The 14,293-nt window shown below is 53.0% G+C and overlaps 5 protein-coding genes across 5 annotated transcripts; 3 read left to right on the forward strand and 2 right to left on the reverse strand.

The window, feature by feature from the left end:
* Positions 1 to 246: 246 nt before the first annotated feature.
* On the reverse strand, positions 247 to 1,089 carry BDP55DRAFT_566817 (rpsU-divergently transcribed protein; the record flags this gene model as incomplete). The annotated part of the gene is made up of 2 exons (XM_060570539.1): positions 247 to 579; positions 652 to 1,089. The coding sequence occupies 2 exons, from the start codon at positions 1,087 to 1,089 to the stop codon at positions 247 to 249; spliced, it is 771 nt and encodes a 256-aa protein (XP_060422390.1).
* A 5,434-nt stretch (positions 1,090 to 6,523) lies between these two features.
* BDP55DRAFT_423663 (uncharacterized protein) lies at positions 6,524 to 8,687 on the forward strand. The gene is made up of 8 exons (XM_060567473.1): positions 6,524 to 6,851; positions 6,911 to 6,963; positions 7,080 to 7,087; positions 7,146 to 7,239; positions 7,299 to 7,457; positions 7,523 to 7,574; positions 7,664 to 8,139; positions 8,190 to 8,687. Exons 1-8 carry the CDS (start codon positions 6,647 to 6,649, stop codon positions 8,475 to 8,477), a joined length of 1,335 nt encoding a protein of 444 aa, XP_060422391.1. The 5' UTR covers positions 6,524 to 6,646; the 3' UTR covers positions 8,478 to 8,687.
* Positions 8,688 to 9,364: 677 nt separating this feature from the next.
* BDP55DRAFT_423654 (uncharacterized protein) lies at positions 9,365 to 10,133 on the forward strand. The gene has a single exon (XM_060567472.1). It carries the CDS (start codon positions 9,568 to 9,570, stop codon positions 9,787 to 9,789), a length of 222 nt encoding a protein of 73 aa, XP_060422392.1. The 5' UTR covers positions 9,365 to 9,567; the 3' UTR covers positions 9,790 to 10,133.
* Positions 10,134 to 10,208: 75 nt separating this feature from the next.
* On the reverse strand, positions 10,209 to 10,754 carry BDP55DRAFT_734764 (signal recognition particle 14kD protein; the record flags this gene model as incomplete). Its single annotated transcript, XM_060580245.1, has 3 exons — positions 10,209 to 10,510; positions 10,571 to 10,649; positions 10,728 to 10,754. The coding sequence occupies 3 exons, from the start codon at positions 10,752 to 10,754 to the stop codon at positions 10,209 to 10,211; spliced, it is 408 nt and encodes a 135-aa protein (XP_060422393.1).
* Positions 10,755 to 11,832: 1,078 nt separating this feature from the next.
* Positions 11,833 to 14,090, forward strand: BDP55DRAFT_685094 (armadillo-type protein). The gene has a single exon (XM_060576432.1). The coding sequence runs from the start codon at positions 12,247 to 12,249 to the stop codon at positions 14,053 to 14,055; it is 1,809 nt and encodes a 602-aa protein (XP_060422394.1). The 5' UTR covers positions 11,833 to 12,246; the 3' UTR covers positions 14,056 to 14,090.
* The last annotated feature ends 203 nt before the right edge of the window (positions 14,091 to 14,293 follow it).

The raw sequence follows: 14,293 nt of genomic DNA on the forward strand, positions 1-14,293 counted from the left end.
TTGTCCTTTGGCATTGGCCGGCGTTTGGGCAACATACCCCTCATAGTCATGGACAAGGGCTCATCTACCTACGGTAGCATGTGCCGGGACTGTATCTAGTGAGACGGCTGGATGGAAGGGCGTCAGGGACATTATTAGCGGGCGACAAAGTCCGCGTACTACACACAATATTATACAATAGCACACACAGCGAGAACTCGACCTCGGTGGTTCCTGTTATACACAAATCGTTGTCGCTGAGGAGGTTTAGATTCGCAATCCCTTGCTCCTCAGAACGTTTACACCCGCGCTAGCCGTGAAACCAACCCACTGTCCCAGAGAACCCATGACACCGCCGGCTTCTTTGACCTCACTCAGTCGCCGCCTCAGGAAGTCTCTGGTATCTTTGAAACCGGCCGACTTGTCGTTGGTCATGAACAGCTCGCTCGACGCGTAGATCATGGATAGGCTAGCGCGCTTGGTATACCACGAAGGGTCGACGGCAGTGTCGCCGGAAAGGAACCAGATCTCGTCGACCAACTTGGCGAGTTCCTTGAAAGAAGCGGGCACATAGCTCGGTTGCGCCATGATCGCCAGGGCCTGTTGCATCCATCGTAAGTATTAAAGCCAATACAGTCTTTCGTGCAGAATCTACACAGGAGCGGTGCTCACCTCTTGCCACCGGTCGATGACGGCCTTGTTCTCTAATAGCCGCTCCCAGGTGAGTAGTTCCACCTTCTCGCTGACACCGACCTGCGAGCTCTCTTCGAATAACTCCTTCTCCTTTGCGGCCATGCCTTCGCGCTTTGTGACGAGATGGTAGCGGATCAAGCTAAAGGGGCCATCCGGCAGCACGCTGCTGCTAATGTCAAGGTACCCAGCGTCCTTGGCACCAAGAGCAAGGGCCTTTTGTGAGAAGCCATGCTCTGGGACATGCTTATACGCGGCGGAGAGGATCGTTGATTCGTGGGGGTGGAAGGTCGTTGTCGGATCCGGGTGGTCGTAGGAGTGGTATGCACGAGTCTCCCGGGGCGCGCCGGCGGGAGCTCTCGGGCACTGGCGCAGGGAGCGGAATGCCAATCTGGCAGCTGGACGGCAAGGAATGGACATGGCGACGAGCAAGCAAGAAGAAGGCGAGCTTTTTGACAAATGGGGATTGCTACGTCTGTGGCTTCGACGAACGTTGGCTGATTCCAGAAGGCCTTTTTTTTTTTTTTTTTTTTTTTTTTGCCCGTCCTTCCCCCGGGCTAAGCCATCCCGAATCGTTCGGGTGAACCCGCCCGGGCGTCATACACGCGCGCGCAATGGCTCTTCGGATCGGCCAATTTCTCCAGGGATTGCGCTGAGCTGCCCCGGTACCTCTTGCCCTGTGCCCTTGAGTCGGCATGCCTATTCGTACTTCAATGAGAAGAACTATTAATACATCAACCTCAAGCGAGAAGGTTGATGAATTATAACTACGCAATCAAGGGCAGTGTGCACCACCAGAGAATATGAAAAGTGAGGAAGAATACATCGTGATTGGAGTTTATCTATGGTAATATAATACACCGGAAATGGAGTCGACTTTTTATGACTACCTAACTACCTCCCTCACCTGGGTTGCCTTCGGTATAGGTAGACGATTGAGAGGCTTACTGCGGGACGCCTCATTTTTCTCACCGCGGTGACACGACATCTGCGCCAATCTGATGGTCGGTTCAAGCAATGATATTGATTGGGTTGCTTTCCAGATGCTGTGATTCAGGTCATATTTACGCACTTACATCAATGTGACGACTTAGTTTGAGCACTATAACATGCTTCAAGTTATTCCGTATCAATCTCTCAACTGATATGTGCATCTTGGTGAGCAATACCTTAGCTCGGAGCCATAAACAAGGACGTATCTGCCGATACTGCTTGAGGTACGTCGGGTATAGTTATTGATACTCCACGAAATCAACGGGCCGAGGAAATGTCCTCATATCTACGGAGCAGTGTGGGAATATTCGGGACTTCTACCTTAGCCAACGGAACGGTTGAGGTACTAGTCCAGCTGATGGTATGTCTATCAGTGGTTGGGGGCTGCAGTCCGCACAGCTAGGTAGGCGGGCTTTTCGATCCACACTCAGACCGGGGCCCTCCCGCCGGCAAACGCCAAAGATACGGACTGTATTTATTACTTGCCTTGGTGTGAAGACTGTGAAGAATGAGTCGTGGAAGACTGGTCGCCGGCTCTCAGCAGGGCCACTATGGCCCTCAAGGTTACAGCTGAACAGGGAGGATAGCGGGAATACCTTCCTGGGGATGTGACACCTTGGTGGACAGAGTGGGGAGGTAGGTACCTAACATCATACGGCAAGGTAGGGCTGTACCTTGGACGCGTGTATGCAAGGTTTTGACCATCCCTCAAGTCTCGATGCTGTCTAGTTTCTCGACTCCTCATACGGTATACGCATAAGGCAGGCTGAAGGAGCCCTGCTGAGATATTCCTTGCGGAAATAAAATCAGTAGGGAGAAATGCCAACTGCCTCTCGTCCACAGAATACCGTACTCGGCTGGCTAGACACGTTGTTTGTATTGCTGGTACCGTTCCTTTGCATCCGTATGTAGATCCTGGTAATACCTCGACAATGGTGGTTTCAACGTCGAGTGTTGGGAAATATTCATTTCTGCCGCCATTTCGGGACAGTCAGACCTCACTGCTCGGTGCTCGCTCGATGCTCAAGGGGTGGGGGTGTGTGCCTTAGCTGAGGTAGGCATCAAATCAGACGTCGCTGAGGTGCCAATGCCGTGGACGGAGTAGGTAGTGCATCAGTAATAGATGTTACCTTGCCGTAGCTCAGGTAGGTAGGTAGGCCGTAGCTGGCCTGCAGCAGCAAGGCGCAAAAGTGAAGAGCATGCCGCGTTCCCGGTACCCATTCGTAACGAATTGGACCATTCTCTCCACCAACATGATTCGTCATTTGACGGTGCTAGAGCTCCGCCGTCTGCTGTGCCTGTTCAGTGTTCACATTAATTACATGATTACCTGCAGCTCTTCTCCACAAGCACAGCTCACCTGTAACCAATGAACGTGGAGAATCGTTCCGCGGGAACGTCGACGGGTTATGCACGGATCAGGATGGGAGCTACGGGCGCAATGTCGAATCCGACGTGAGTAGGTAAATTCCAAGAATTTTTAGGTACCTTGATTATCTTGAAGACGACGACACTACTGCGTACCCTAGTGTACCTAAGCCACCGAATAAGGTAGGCAATGCGTGGTGTGCCTACGGCAATCCGTATCTAACGGTAGGCTTGATGAGGGGGGAATCATGAGATGCATAAGGCACCTGACCTTACCTTCCATTAGTAGTCGCCGTGCCCTCACCTGCGTGCCTGCTTGTTTTATCATCTCAGATACGTTAGGTACCTAGGTACCTCCACTTACCTTGCCGTACCAAGAAGCCTCGAAGTTCGAACGTGCCTACCTCAGCTGTCGAGCTTCCATTGACGACCCAACACGATGGATGCCTGATGATGCCTGGCGCCCTTGGAGCCTTTCCTCTCGAGATCCTGGCTTCTAATTGGCTGTAGTCGCGCCGAGAGGAGAGGTGAGCGGCTGGTGGCCTCAGTCGCCTCACCCATTCCCCCCCCCCCCCATCGTACCTACCTTGTCGTGCCTGCCTTACATTTCGCTTCTTTTTTTGGCTGACCGGAAAGGCACAACATCCTCCGTGCCTCCTACCACTTACCTACCTTACCACCTCGCCAAACAGTTCCCCATCCATTGATTCAGTGCTCCATACTCCTCCGTACAACTAGGCACTTCTTCCATTGGCATCACACCTTCCTCAGCAACCCACCTCTGTCAGTTGCCATCTGCAGCCTTGGACAAACTACCTACCTTACCTTGGAACCTGAATACTGACCGAGGTCTACCTTGCTTTACCTAGCAGACCTTTACCGACCTCACCTTGCCTTGAGGTAGATTAGGTAGCTTACCTCAGGTAAGTAGTTATCTTTCCTCAGCTCCAGTCGCCAGTATCGTCTGGACTTTAGGCAGTGAAGCCGCCCCCACGCGTGCGCCACAGCTTTCAAAGCCGCGTCGCTGAGGTTCTTCCGACCCAGCTCGTGTCAAATCACTCCGTTCCGTTCTGCTTTCGCCGCCCACCTCACTGCCCACTCACACACACAGCTTTATACCACACGCGCATTCACTCCTGTCACCTCACTGCCTTACCCGCCCAACCTCTCTCTCACCTCTCACACACGCGCGCACCTCGTACACGCACACACACAAACACACGGGGAGACTGGACCCGTTGTCCTTTGTTTTCACGCTATCCATTCTTTCCCCTGCCAGGACCTGACCTTACCTTACCTGACCTTGGTCGCCTTGCGCCTGCCGCCCACATTACCTCAACACCCTTCTCCATCCACCGATACCTTACCTTGCCTGACCCGACCTCAGGTATCTCTTCAGGACAGTAACGCGCGCGCGTCACATCACTTCACAACGTATCGCATCACGGCAAGCAACGCACAGCAGCAACAAACCAACAACGCCTCACATCGCAACACGGCACAACATACTCTGTATCGAGTTGCCGACCAATCTTTACCACTCTCACCCCCTCTCTCTCGCATCGCCCGAGTCGTCCGTCACAATGGGTGAGTCTTGATCGGATCTCTCATTTTCTTTCTCCCTCTTCACTTGTTACCATCCGTTGTCCCCCAGCACTACCATCACCGGCTCGTCGTCTTGCGGCTCGCCATCTACCCTTGGATGGTCACTCTCCCTACCTTCCGTTCTATTTCCTTCCCATGATTGAGCCTCCACCGTACGTACGGTGTACCGCGACTTCACCGCGTCTTCCTTGCCTCAAAGTACCGTCTCTGAGCTGCAATGGCACTGGCTTCACCTGCTTCCCCCTCCTGTCTCATTACTTTACCCCCATTCGCTTTTATTACATGGACCTTCTCGATCCGAATGTACCCTTTCATGTTCCCTTGGTCCGATCCAGCACAGGCTTGAGGTTTGGAGCTGGAGCTTTCCATGCTCTTCTGGGAGTAGGAGCCCAGCCCGACTCCATCCCTCATGTTGATCCGAAACGACGCAACAGCTCTCCAGCTTGGAAACCACGTCCATTGCTGTGATGAACGCTTTCTCCCCCCCCCCCCTCCTCCTCCTCCTACCCCCCCAGGTCCTGCAGCTAGCATCTTCCAAGCAGCTCCTGTCACCTCCCCTACCTTACACTCGCCTCACACTCCCTCCTGCCGCTGTCCTAGGCACGTAGGGGCAGTATTGTCCATGTCTAGCCTTACATATACGTACGCTCGCTCATGCCTACCTGCCTTTTGTACACCCTTCGTACACGCGCATGCCTGACTTGGGACACATGCGGACATCCCTCCATCCACCCAACCGTGCAATCCCAATCATCCCCCCATCCGTTGATCCATCAATTCATGCCATGCCTTACATATACATGCGTGAGAAGAACACCGACCTACCTCAGCCCAGCCCATATCTTTCTTGCCTTACATAGGCTTGATGGTCCTCCTCCCCCCCTCCCCGCCACATCCATTCTCCTTCTCCCACCCACCCCTCCCTTCTGCTTCCCCCTCGCTTTCCCACCCCCTCCTCTACAGAGAGTGAGAGAAAGAGAGAGCACGAAAAACTGAACGAATACCGTTCCTTCCTTGCGTACCGTCCGCCAGCTGCATTTCCTTTCCACTCCTTCTCCACCAACTGGCCTCGTACCCCCCTCGTCCCTCTTCGCTGCTGCCCACCTTTCGAGTAAGGTATCCAAATATCCTCGCCGGTACCCTCCTTCTCTTGCTTCTCCTCCTCTCCTCCTCCTCTCTCCCTTTCCTCCTATCTCCTTAGCCATCTTCTCGTGTTACTGTTGCTTTTTTGTCCCATATGCTCTGGGAAATCCCCTAGCTCTCCGGTAATTCGAACTAACTCAAATTCTTGTAGCTGACTCCGGCGACACCTATCGACCCGTGAGTGTAAGATCACCCCAATTCCTTCTGTTGTCCCAAACTCAAAGCGACCGTCCGGAATCATTGTCGAGCCGGTACCTGGCCCTAGGCTTTCCCCGTTCCTCTCCGCCCGAGCCGGTGTCTGTGCCTCCGCTGCGGTCCCCCTTCCCACCATCCTCATGCTCGCAAGTCGTGCCACGCCATCTTGAAGAAGACGGAAGGCCTAGCAGGCGCTTCATCATTACCGCACTCTCATTCTCCAGTTGCGCTGGTTCTGCGATTCACCGACCCTTGCTTCTTTCCACCCGGGCATTTAGGAGAGGAAGGTGTCGAGGGTGGTGCAGCGCCTGCCTGACCTTGTTTGGCTGGCCTTCCGGGTGCGCCTTCTCTGCTTTGCAGACATAACCCTGTTCATCTCCCTGCCTCCAAAGCTACCCCCCCTCACCTAACCTGACGCCATCAAACCACGCCTCCCGTCAACTACTTTTCACCAACGTCAAGTGATTTGCGAAACAACAGCAGAGTCCTCTGGGAATACACGCTTCGGCCAATGGCGACGTTGATCGCTAACTTGCAACAGAGGGAGAGATCTCGATCGCCTCGACGTGGACGTTCGCGCAGTCCCAACCGCGCATCAAGACGCCGTTCCTTTTCTCCTCGGAGCCGATCCCGTAGTAGAGACGAATACCGCGGAAGGAGAGACCGTTCCCCCATGACTGGAACCGGCGCTCCGTCTGGAGGATCTAGCACTGGCTACGGAGGGGCACCGCCACACCGATCGTATGAGGAGCGCGCAGCCGCCCGCGAGCAAATGATGAGCAATATTAGGGAAACGTCTCAGCAGGATCGCCGCGTCTACGTCGGCAACCTTTCCTACGATGTGAAGTGGCATCATCTCAAGGACTTCATGCGACAGGGTGAGTGCGGTTCTTGGCGAAGTGGCCTGGGTTGCGTAAGCTGACTGGTGGTGGTGCAGCGGGAGAGGTTCTCTTCGCCGACGTGTTATTACTTCCAAATGGAATGTCGAAGGTGGGCTTCTACACGTAGTCTATGGCTGGTTTTTTTCTTTTGTGGACTCTTCCCTCTGGCTATTGATGGAATCGTTGGATTGACGGGTTGGGACTTGTGTCCATGGGTGTATGTAGGGATGCGGGTAAGTTCACTTGTTCCCCCAGGTCCAACTGGGACAGATGCTAACGGCGAATTCGCAGAATTGTGGAATATGCGACGCGGGACCAAGCCCAGAACGCTGTGGCTACCCTCAGCAACCAGAACCTCATGGGTCGACTTGTCTACGTTCGAGAGGTACGTCGTGGAATGCCAGTTCGTGGTTCGTCGAATCTCGTCTAACTATGGGCTCGCAGGATCGCGAAGCTGAACCTCGTTTCATCGGCGCCACTGCCAACCGCGGCGGCTTTGGTGGCGGTGGTGGTGGTGGAATGAACCCCGGTGGTTTCGGCGGCGGCGGTGGCGGCGGCGGCTACAATCCCGGCGGGGGCAGCCGACAGATCTATGTTGCCAACGTTTGTTACCCCTCGTCTTGGCGTCAGATCCCAGCGCTTTCGATACTGACTGAAGTTGCTCGTAGCTTCCCTACACCGTAGGCTGGCAAGACCTGAAGGACCTGTTCAGACAGGCTGGTAAGTAGAACACTCCAAGTTCCCTTGCCAACAAACCCTATTGGCCCCCGTCGCAATGATACCTGGAGACTTATTGTCGAATGTGCTAGCTCGCAACGGAGTCGTAATCCGCGCCGATGTTCATCTAGGACCTGATGGCCGCCCCAAGGGATCGGGAATTGTCGTGTTCGAGAACCCCGACGACGCCCGCAATGCGATTCAGCAATTCAACGGTTATGACTGGCAAGGACGTCTCCTCGAAGTCCGTGAGGACAGATTCGCTGGCGCAGGAGGCCCCATGGGCTTCGGAGGCCGAGGCGGCTTCGGTGGCGGCATGCGAGGCGGTTTCGGCGGCGGATACGGTCGAGGCGGCTTTGGCGGTGGTCGTGGTGGTTTTGGCGGCGGTGGGTACGGTCGTGGAGGCTTTGGCGGCGGCGGCCCCGGCCCTGGCGGCCCCGGCGGTCCTGGCGGCCCCGGTGGTCCTGGCGGCTTTGACGCCGGCAACGCTCCTTCTGTGCCTCCTAACCCCTTTACTGACTACGCAACCGCTGGAACCGATCGCAGCGAGGTCATCTATACACGAAACGTAGGTCCATGTTCTCGCTCCTCTTGGAAAACCCTACTGACACTGGATAGCTTCCCTGGTCCACGAGCAACGAGGATCTAGTTGAACTGTTCACGACTATCGGAAAGGTTGAACAGGCCGAGATTCAGTACGAGCCGAGCGGTCGTTCTCGCGGAACTGGCGTGGTCCGTTTCGACTCTGCAGAGACTGCGGAAACTGCAATCGCCAAGTTCCAGGGCTACCAATATGGTGGCCGACCGTTGGGACTGAGCTTCGTCAGATACCTCAACGCTCAAGGTGGTGGTGATAGCATGGATACCGATGTCCACGCGGGCTTGACGCAGGATCAGATCATGTAAAGGGTTTCGAATGAGGTGATGCCCCATCAACATGGCATTCGGAGGACTGGGCCCTGGCTTGTTCGTCATTTCACATGAGCGACAGCCCGGTCATTCGATATGGCAGGCCATCATTCAACAGCCTGCAAAATTGTTGTTGTACTCTCATAAAACGGTACACTTTCCTTTCCGTTTGCTCTCACTTTCAAAATGGCAAAATTTTCTTTTCGAGTTGCATTTCGGGTTCTCAAGGCAGGATGGACTCGGTCATAATCGGTTGCAGCGCACAACTCGTCGACCATTCTCCATCGGCTCCTCATCACGTAATGCCATTGTTATCAGTTACCTACGAGGGTCCTATCTGTCTCAGTCGTGTAGTCATCGCAGACAGGTACTTCAGCAGCTTCTGCTCGAAGTAGATGCGGGCCTGCGAGAAAAAAGTTATCCTTGGATGTGTTTCTTCGCCTTTTTCCGAGGCCAGCCAGCCAGGTAGGAGGTGAATAAGACTCCTCTACCTTGAATGTATTTCGAATAGAACTCAGATTCAAGAACGGCGGATCGGTGTGAGACTAGAAGACCCCGACATGATGATTTAGCAGCATACAGCCAAACGAAATTCACATTGACAGCGCTTGAGACATGAAGTACTAGGCCATTGGTCGCGATGGTAAGAGGGATACAATCTACGTGTGGTACAAGGGACATCTCATTTATCTAGACTGCGCCCAATGTTAGGAGTGATACCTCGAAGGGGGTGGGCGCGACCCATTGACAGCAAATGTGTCATGGCCAGTGTGTTTATTCCACCAAGCAGCTTGCTTCAGCAAACCACAGGTTTCGCAGATGTTCAAACTACGGCTGGCGACCCTGGTCTTGCAACTCCGTGCAAGCTGAAACGACAGTAGATCAGATTTCCCAGTCAGAGAGAATCTGCATACGCATACAACTCAATTTTGATAAAATGATGAAGAATCGCTGTACATCTCTACACATGCAACAGGTGTTCCTTGGATCCAACCTTTCAACTCTCAAGTGATTAGTAAAACCCTACTTGGAGACGGTAAATCATCTTCACTGTTATTTACATCGAGCATACACGAATGCTACAAACATGTGCGAACTACATCTTTACCGGTGCCCAGGGTGCGGGTTGAGGTGGCAGAAACGCAAGAGACTAGCGAGTTGCGAGGGCAGCGATCAAACCTTCAAGTGCCCAGAAAGTCTCTGCATGTACGTTGGAAACCCGAAGAGGCCCAGACGAGGGGAGTGCGAGAAATGCAACAGTGTGAGAGAGGCTATTGAGGGGTTTGGGGAAGGCTTGTATTTTGTATGAGACTCATATATCAAGTGTTAAGCACAACATGACAGCCAGCACAGTGATAGTCAAGTCCTTATAACATTTGATAACATGAAGTGGATTGCTGGCTAGACACTGACCAGTCATCATGGGTACCAAGGGCATGTATTCCACCCTTGAGCCACTCTTTCCATACAGCCCCTAGCTGTCATCTGTAAACCTTCGATAGAGACCGAGGACACGAAGGTGGTATGGTGGGAATGCACCCACATGTACCCTCGAATGCAGAACGATGTGTACCAGGCCCTGTGCCAGAAGCGTACACGAAATGTCCGTGATGTCTGGTTGTAAGCTCGTTCGGCCCGCTGTAAGTCCTGCGCTGCCTTATCGGGGACAAACGTTGGGTATATAACCTGACTGTATCGGTGGCGCAATAGTGTCAAGGTACTCTCTCCTCAGGCCGTAGCGACGGCCGTGACTGCACCTCCCTTCTTCTTCCTGGCCTTGGCCTTCTTTTTACTCCGATCGCGGGGCTTAAGTGCTGCCATACCCCCCTTGCAGATCTCGGCGTAGCTGGCGTAGAAGGATTCCAGCGCATCGGGCTGAACGATTGTCGATAGCTTGATCTTGTCGTCTCTATGTTTCTTCGACTTGCCGTTTGTCGCGCGCACAATCACAGGGAGCGGGTTTGCGGGGTGGAGGTCGGAGAAGGATCCATCGCCGGATGGTGTCAAGGACGTTTCTTGGCCGTAGGTTACTAGAGGACACGATGAGTCTTTGGAAGTCTCGGGGTGCGGCTACGATGTGGTGGACGTACATCTTTTCTGGACGAGGAATATCGAGCCATGGCCCTTGCTCTTGCGTTGTTCGAAGAGCTCGGCCAACTTGCCAAAGAACTATAGTTTGATGGTTAGCGAGACCATTGACTAGTAGAAGGACGCTTCAGACATGACACGGAATGGGAAGGAGTATACCTCTTCGTGACTGAGGTGAGCTAACATGGTCACCGGAGCATCTAGCGTCGTTTACGGCCAGACGAAGCACCACGACAGTAGGATAATGCAGCTGCGCGGTGTGTTATCCCATCAAAGACGCTGAGAATGGTGGGATGTCGATGTACAAGTGCAGTCTGTTTGGTGACGGCGAAGCGGGCTGCTGGGGTGCTTGTGCGCGGCCTTGGTCATCCCCCGCAGCAAGGCTAAGCTACCTAAAGTATATGGGCCCCGGGCGGTGGATTTTGCTTTTCAGAGCAATGAATCACGTCTTAACTCTATAAGTGGAACCATGAGAAGAAGTAAGCAATATTGAGAAAGGTTCTTACCTAAAGTATGGCCCTGTAGATTTGCAAGTTTACAGCAATATTTTCATTATTTAAATACTTTTTACTAGACAAATTTATTTCAAAAGATTATATGAAGTTATAACCAACTTGAATTATTTCTAAGTTTCTCTTCAAACTCAATTCACGAGGTCTAACGATAATGAAAGTTGTGGTATTATGTGAAAATAAAGCACAGAAACCCCATCTGAGAATGGTCTTGTTCGCCCACTACCTAGGTACAAGAAGCGGGGTGTGGCGCGTTTGCGTATCGGTGAGTCGGTGCTCAGGTATCCGTAGTGTACCTATTCGACTATTTGCCCCACTTAAAAGTTTCTTGAAGTCGGCATTGGCGCAAGAGATTCTGCATCATTCGACGAGACCTGGTTCTGTTGCTACTGCAAATCCTGAGATCGTGTTTCTACGTCTCACCAACCGACGACATGCCTCCAAAGCCGCTCGCCTTACCAACACAGCTGCTCAAACAGATTGGTGCGCCGGAGCCATCTGCCACCTCTAGGTCCAATCCTCGTTGGAAGAGCCAGGGACAGAACAGAAAAGATCGACGGAAAGCCGACAGACAGTCAAAAAAGCAGCGACAGACAACAGCGCAACGGGACCACCTCGTACAGAACCCACGTACTGTCAGCCAACACGGAAAGGGTGACGGTGTCAAACGTCGTTTCGACGAACCGGACGAGTCACACAGTCATGCCCCGAAAAAGCGCAAGCGAGGACATATAAGCAAGGACCAAGACGACGACGACGACGACGACGACGACGACAATTCGCAGCAGCATCCAGCGTTGAACCAGCCTTCCCGTGCCGTGCAAGAAAGGCTAGCCAAGGATGACGCTGAAATCGAGCAGCTCGAGCGTAAGCTGGGTTTGAAAAAGGGTCGGAAGTCAATCCCAAAGGCTTTCAAGGACGACGGACTCGACGATTTGCTTGGCGATCTTAACGACGGCGATGATTCGGATGAAGGAAGCCGAAGAGTCAAGAGTGAGGCCGATGAATGGCTTGCGGCAAAACGAAGGAAAGCGACCCGCGACCAAGCCAAGTTCCGGTCTACAACAGGAAGCGACGACGAAGATGACGATGATTCGCTTTTTCCAGACGAGGAAGCATCGGACGAGGAGGATGACGAAAATGATGAGGATGACGATAAAATTCTCATGGAAGATCAGGACGATTATGATGACCAAGGCTCAATGGGAGATTTTGACTCTGGAGATGAGGAGACTGTCCAAAAATCCAAGCCTGTCAGAGAGAATCCATATCTTCCACCAGTCTCAGCTGGCACGCAGCTTCCCAAGTACATCCCGCCATCGTTGCGAGCACGATCAGGCGGCGATGCGGATCTTGAGGCTCAGATCCGAAGGAAACTGCAGGGTCCTGTCAACAGAGTCACTGAAGCAAACTTGATATCCATTGTTGGTGAGATCGACAAAATTTATCAGGACAATCCGAGGGGTCACACCAACGATATCTTGACAAGCCTGTTAATGGCTCAAGTCTGCGATCCTTCAAGCAAGCCCGATACGCTCCTCGTCCTATCAGCTGGTTTCGTCGCTGCCCTCTACAAGGTCATCGGTATCGATTTCGCCGCGCATTTCCTTACCACGGCTGTTGAGCGTTTTCAGGAGGAGAGGAACCGAGCAATCGTGGCGTCCAAAGAAGGCCGCATACCCACGAAGGAGACGTCTAACCTCCTCACAGTGTTTGCGGAGATGTACATGTTCCGTGTCATTGGTAGCAACCTGATATTCGACTTTGTGCGGCTCCTGCTCGGCGATTTATCAGAACTGAATGCCGAGCTCTTACTACGAACTGTCCGTGTATCAGGGCCTCAACTACGCAAGGACGACCCGTTGGCGCTGAAAGATATCGTCAGCTTGATTCGTCCTGCGGTGGCCAAGATTGGGGAGAATAACCTGACGGTTCGCACCAGGTTTATGATTGAGACCATCAGTGACCTCAAGAATAACAAGATCAAGGCCGGCGCGCAGGATCTGGTTGTTCTTGGCGAGCATGTGACGCGCATGAGAAAGGTTCTGGGTTCTCTTGATACACAAAAGCTCAAAGCATCAGAGCCCCTTCGCATCGGTCTCAAGGATATTGAGAACGCAGACAAGACGGGCAAATGGTGGCTCGTAGGAGCCAGCTGGGCAGGCCAGGGTACACGAGAGGAAAAGAAGGATAATGACGGGGTCGCAGCCACAGGAGATGTTGACGACGTGGTGATTGCGGATGCTAACGACCTGGCGACTCAAGATTACACGCAGTTGGCAAGAGAGCAAGGCATGAACACTGACGTTCGACGGGCCATCTTTATCGCGCTTGTTGCAGCTGCCGACTATCAGGACGCATACATGCGAATCCTCAAGCTACGACTCAACAAATACAACAGACGCGAGGTGCCAAACGTGCTCCTCCAGTGCTCAGGAGCACAGCAACACTACAACCCTTTCTACACGCTAGTATCCAAGAAGTTCTGCACCGATTCACGGATTAAACATGCATTTCAGGATACCTTGTGGACCCTGTTCCGTAGGCTCGGTGAGCCGCTTTTTGGGGAAGAGGCCGAGGAGGAAGACGAGGAGGGGCTAGACGACCGGCGTCTCATCAACACTGCCAAGATGATGGGTAGCTTAGTTGCCGATGGCTCTGTCAGTCTCGGGATCCTCAAGCCACTCAATCTAGCTTACGTCAGGGAGAAGACGAGCTTGTTTGTCGAGGTAATGCTCATTACTATACTTCAGGAGTGCAGTCACATGAAGGGCAAGAGCGTGGAGGAGGCCCTTGGAGTGTGCTTCGGCAGCGGGTTGACGCCAGCCCTCGCAAGGAGCGTAAGCTATTTCTTGCGCAAAAAGGTACGAGTCACAGACCTTGTGGGCGGCAAAAAAGAGACTAGAAAAGTCAAGGAGGCGTGTAAGGTGGCGGAGGCGTTGCTAGAAAAGCCAGATATGGGTGAAGATGCATAGATCAACAGCTCGAACATCAATGAGTAAAATTACAATGGTCTAGAATGACACAACACCGGTGCGCCCTTGCATGAGTCCAAGCAGCTCTATGATTACCATCTGCGGTCTCTCATGCAAACGTGACAACTGCAAGCTACTTTGTGGTCTCCAGCTACATCCCTGCCAGTTACAGTCAACATCTTCCAGAGTTTCTTGTCTACTCATCATATTACGGGAAGCACCTTAAACAGATAGATAC

The sequence above is a fragment of the Colletotrichum godetiae genome (assembly GCF_030913485.1).
Source record: "Colletotrichum godetiae strain CBS 193.32 chromosome Unknown BDP55scaffold_88, whole genome shotgun sequence".
NCBI classification, from domain to species: Eukaryota; Fungi; Ascomycota; class Sordariomycetes; order Glomerellales; family Glomerellaceae; genus Colletotrichum; species Colletotrichum godetiae.

Bases quoted from the DNA above. Each gene is read 5' to 3' on its own strand.
- BDP55DRAFT_423663 (XM_060567473.1), top strand. From the start codon at position 6,647: ATGACTGGAACCGGCGCTCCGTCTGGAGGATCTAGCACTGGCTACGGA. The intron at 7,458-7,522 runs GTTTGTTACCCC...AGTTGCTCGTAG, and splicing joins GACAGATCTATGTTGCCAAC to CTTCCCTACACCGTAGGCTG. The intron at 7,575-7,663 runs GTAAGTAGAACA...CGAATGTGCTAG, and splicing joins GGACCTGTTCAGACAGGCTG to CTCGCAACGGAGTCGTAATC.
- BDP55DRAFT_423654 (XM_060567472.1), top strand. From the start codon at position 9,568: ATGTGCGAACTACATCTTTACCGGTGCCCAGGGTGCGGGTTGAGGTGG.
- BDP55DRAFT_685094 (XM_060576432.1), top strand. From the start codon at position 12,247: ATGGAAGATCAGGACGATTATGATGACCAAGGCTCAATGGGAGATTTT.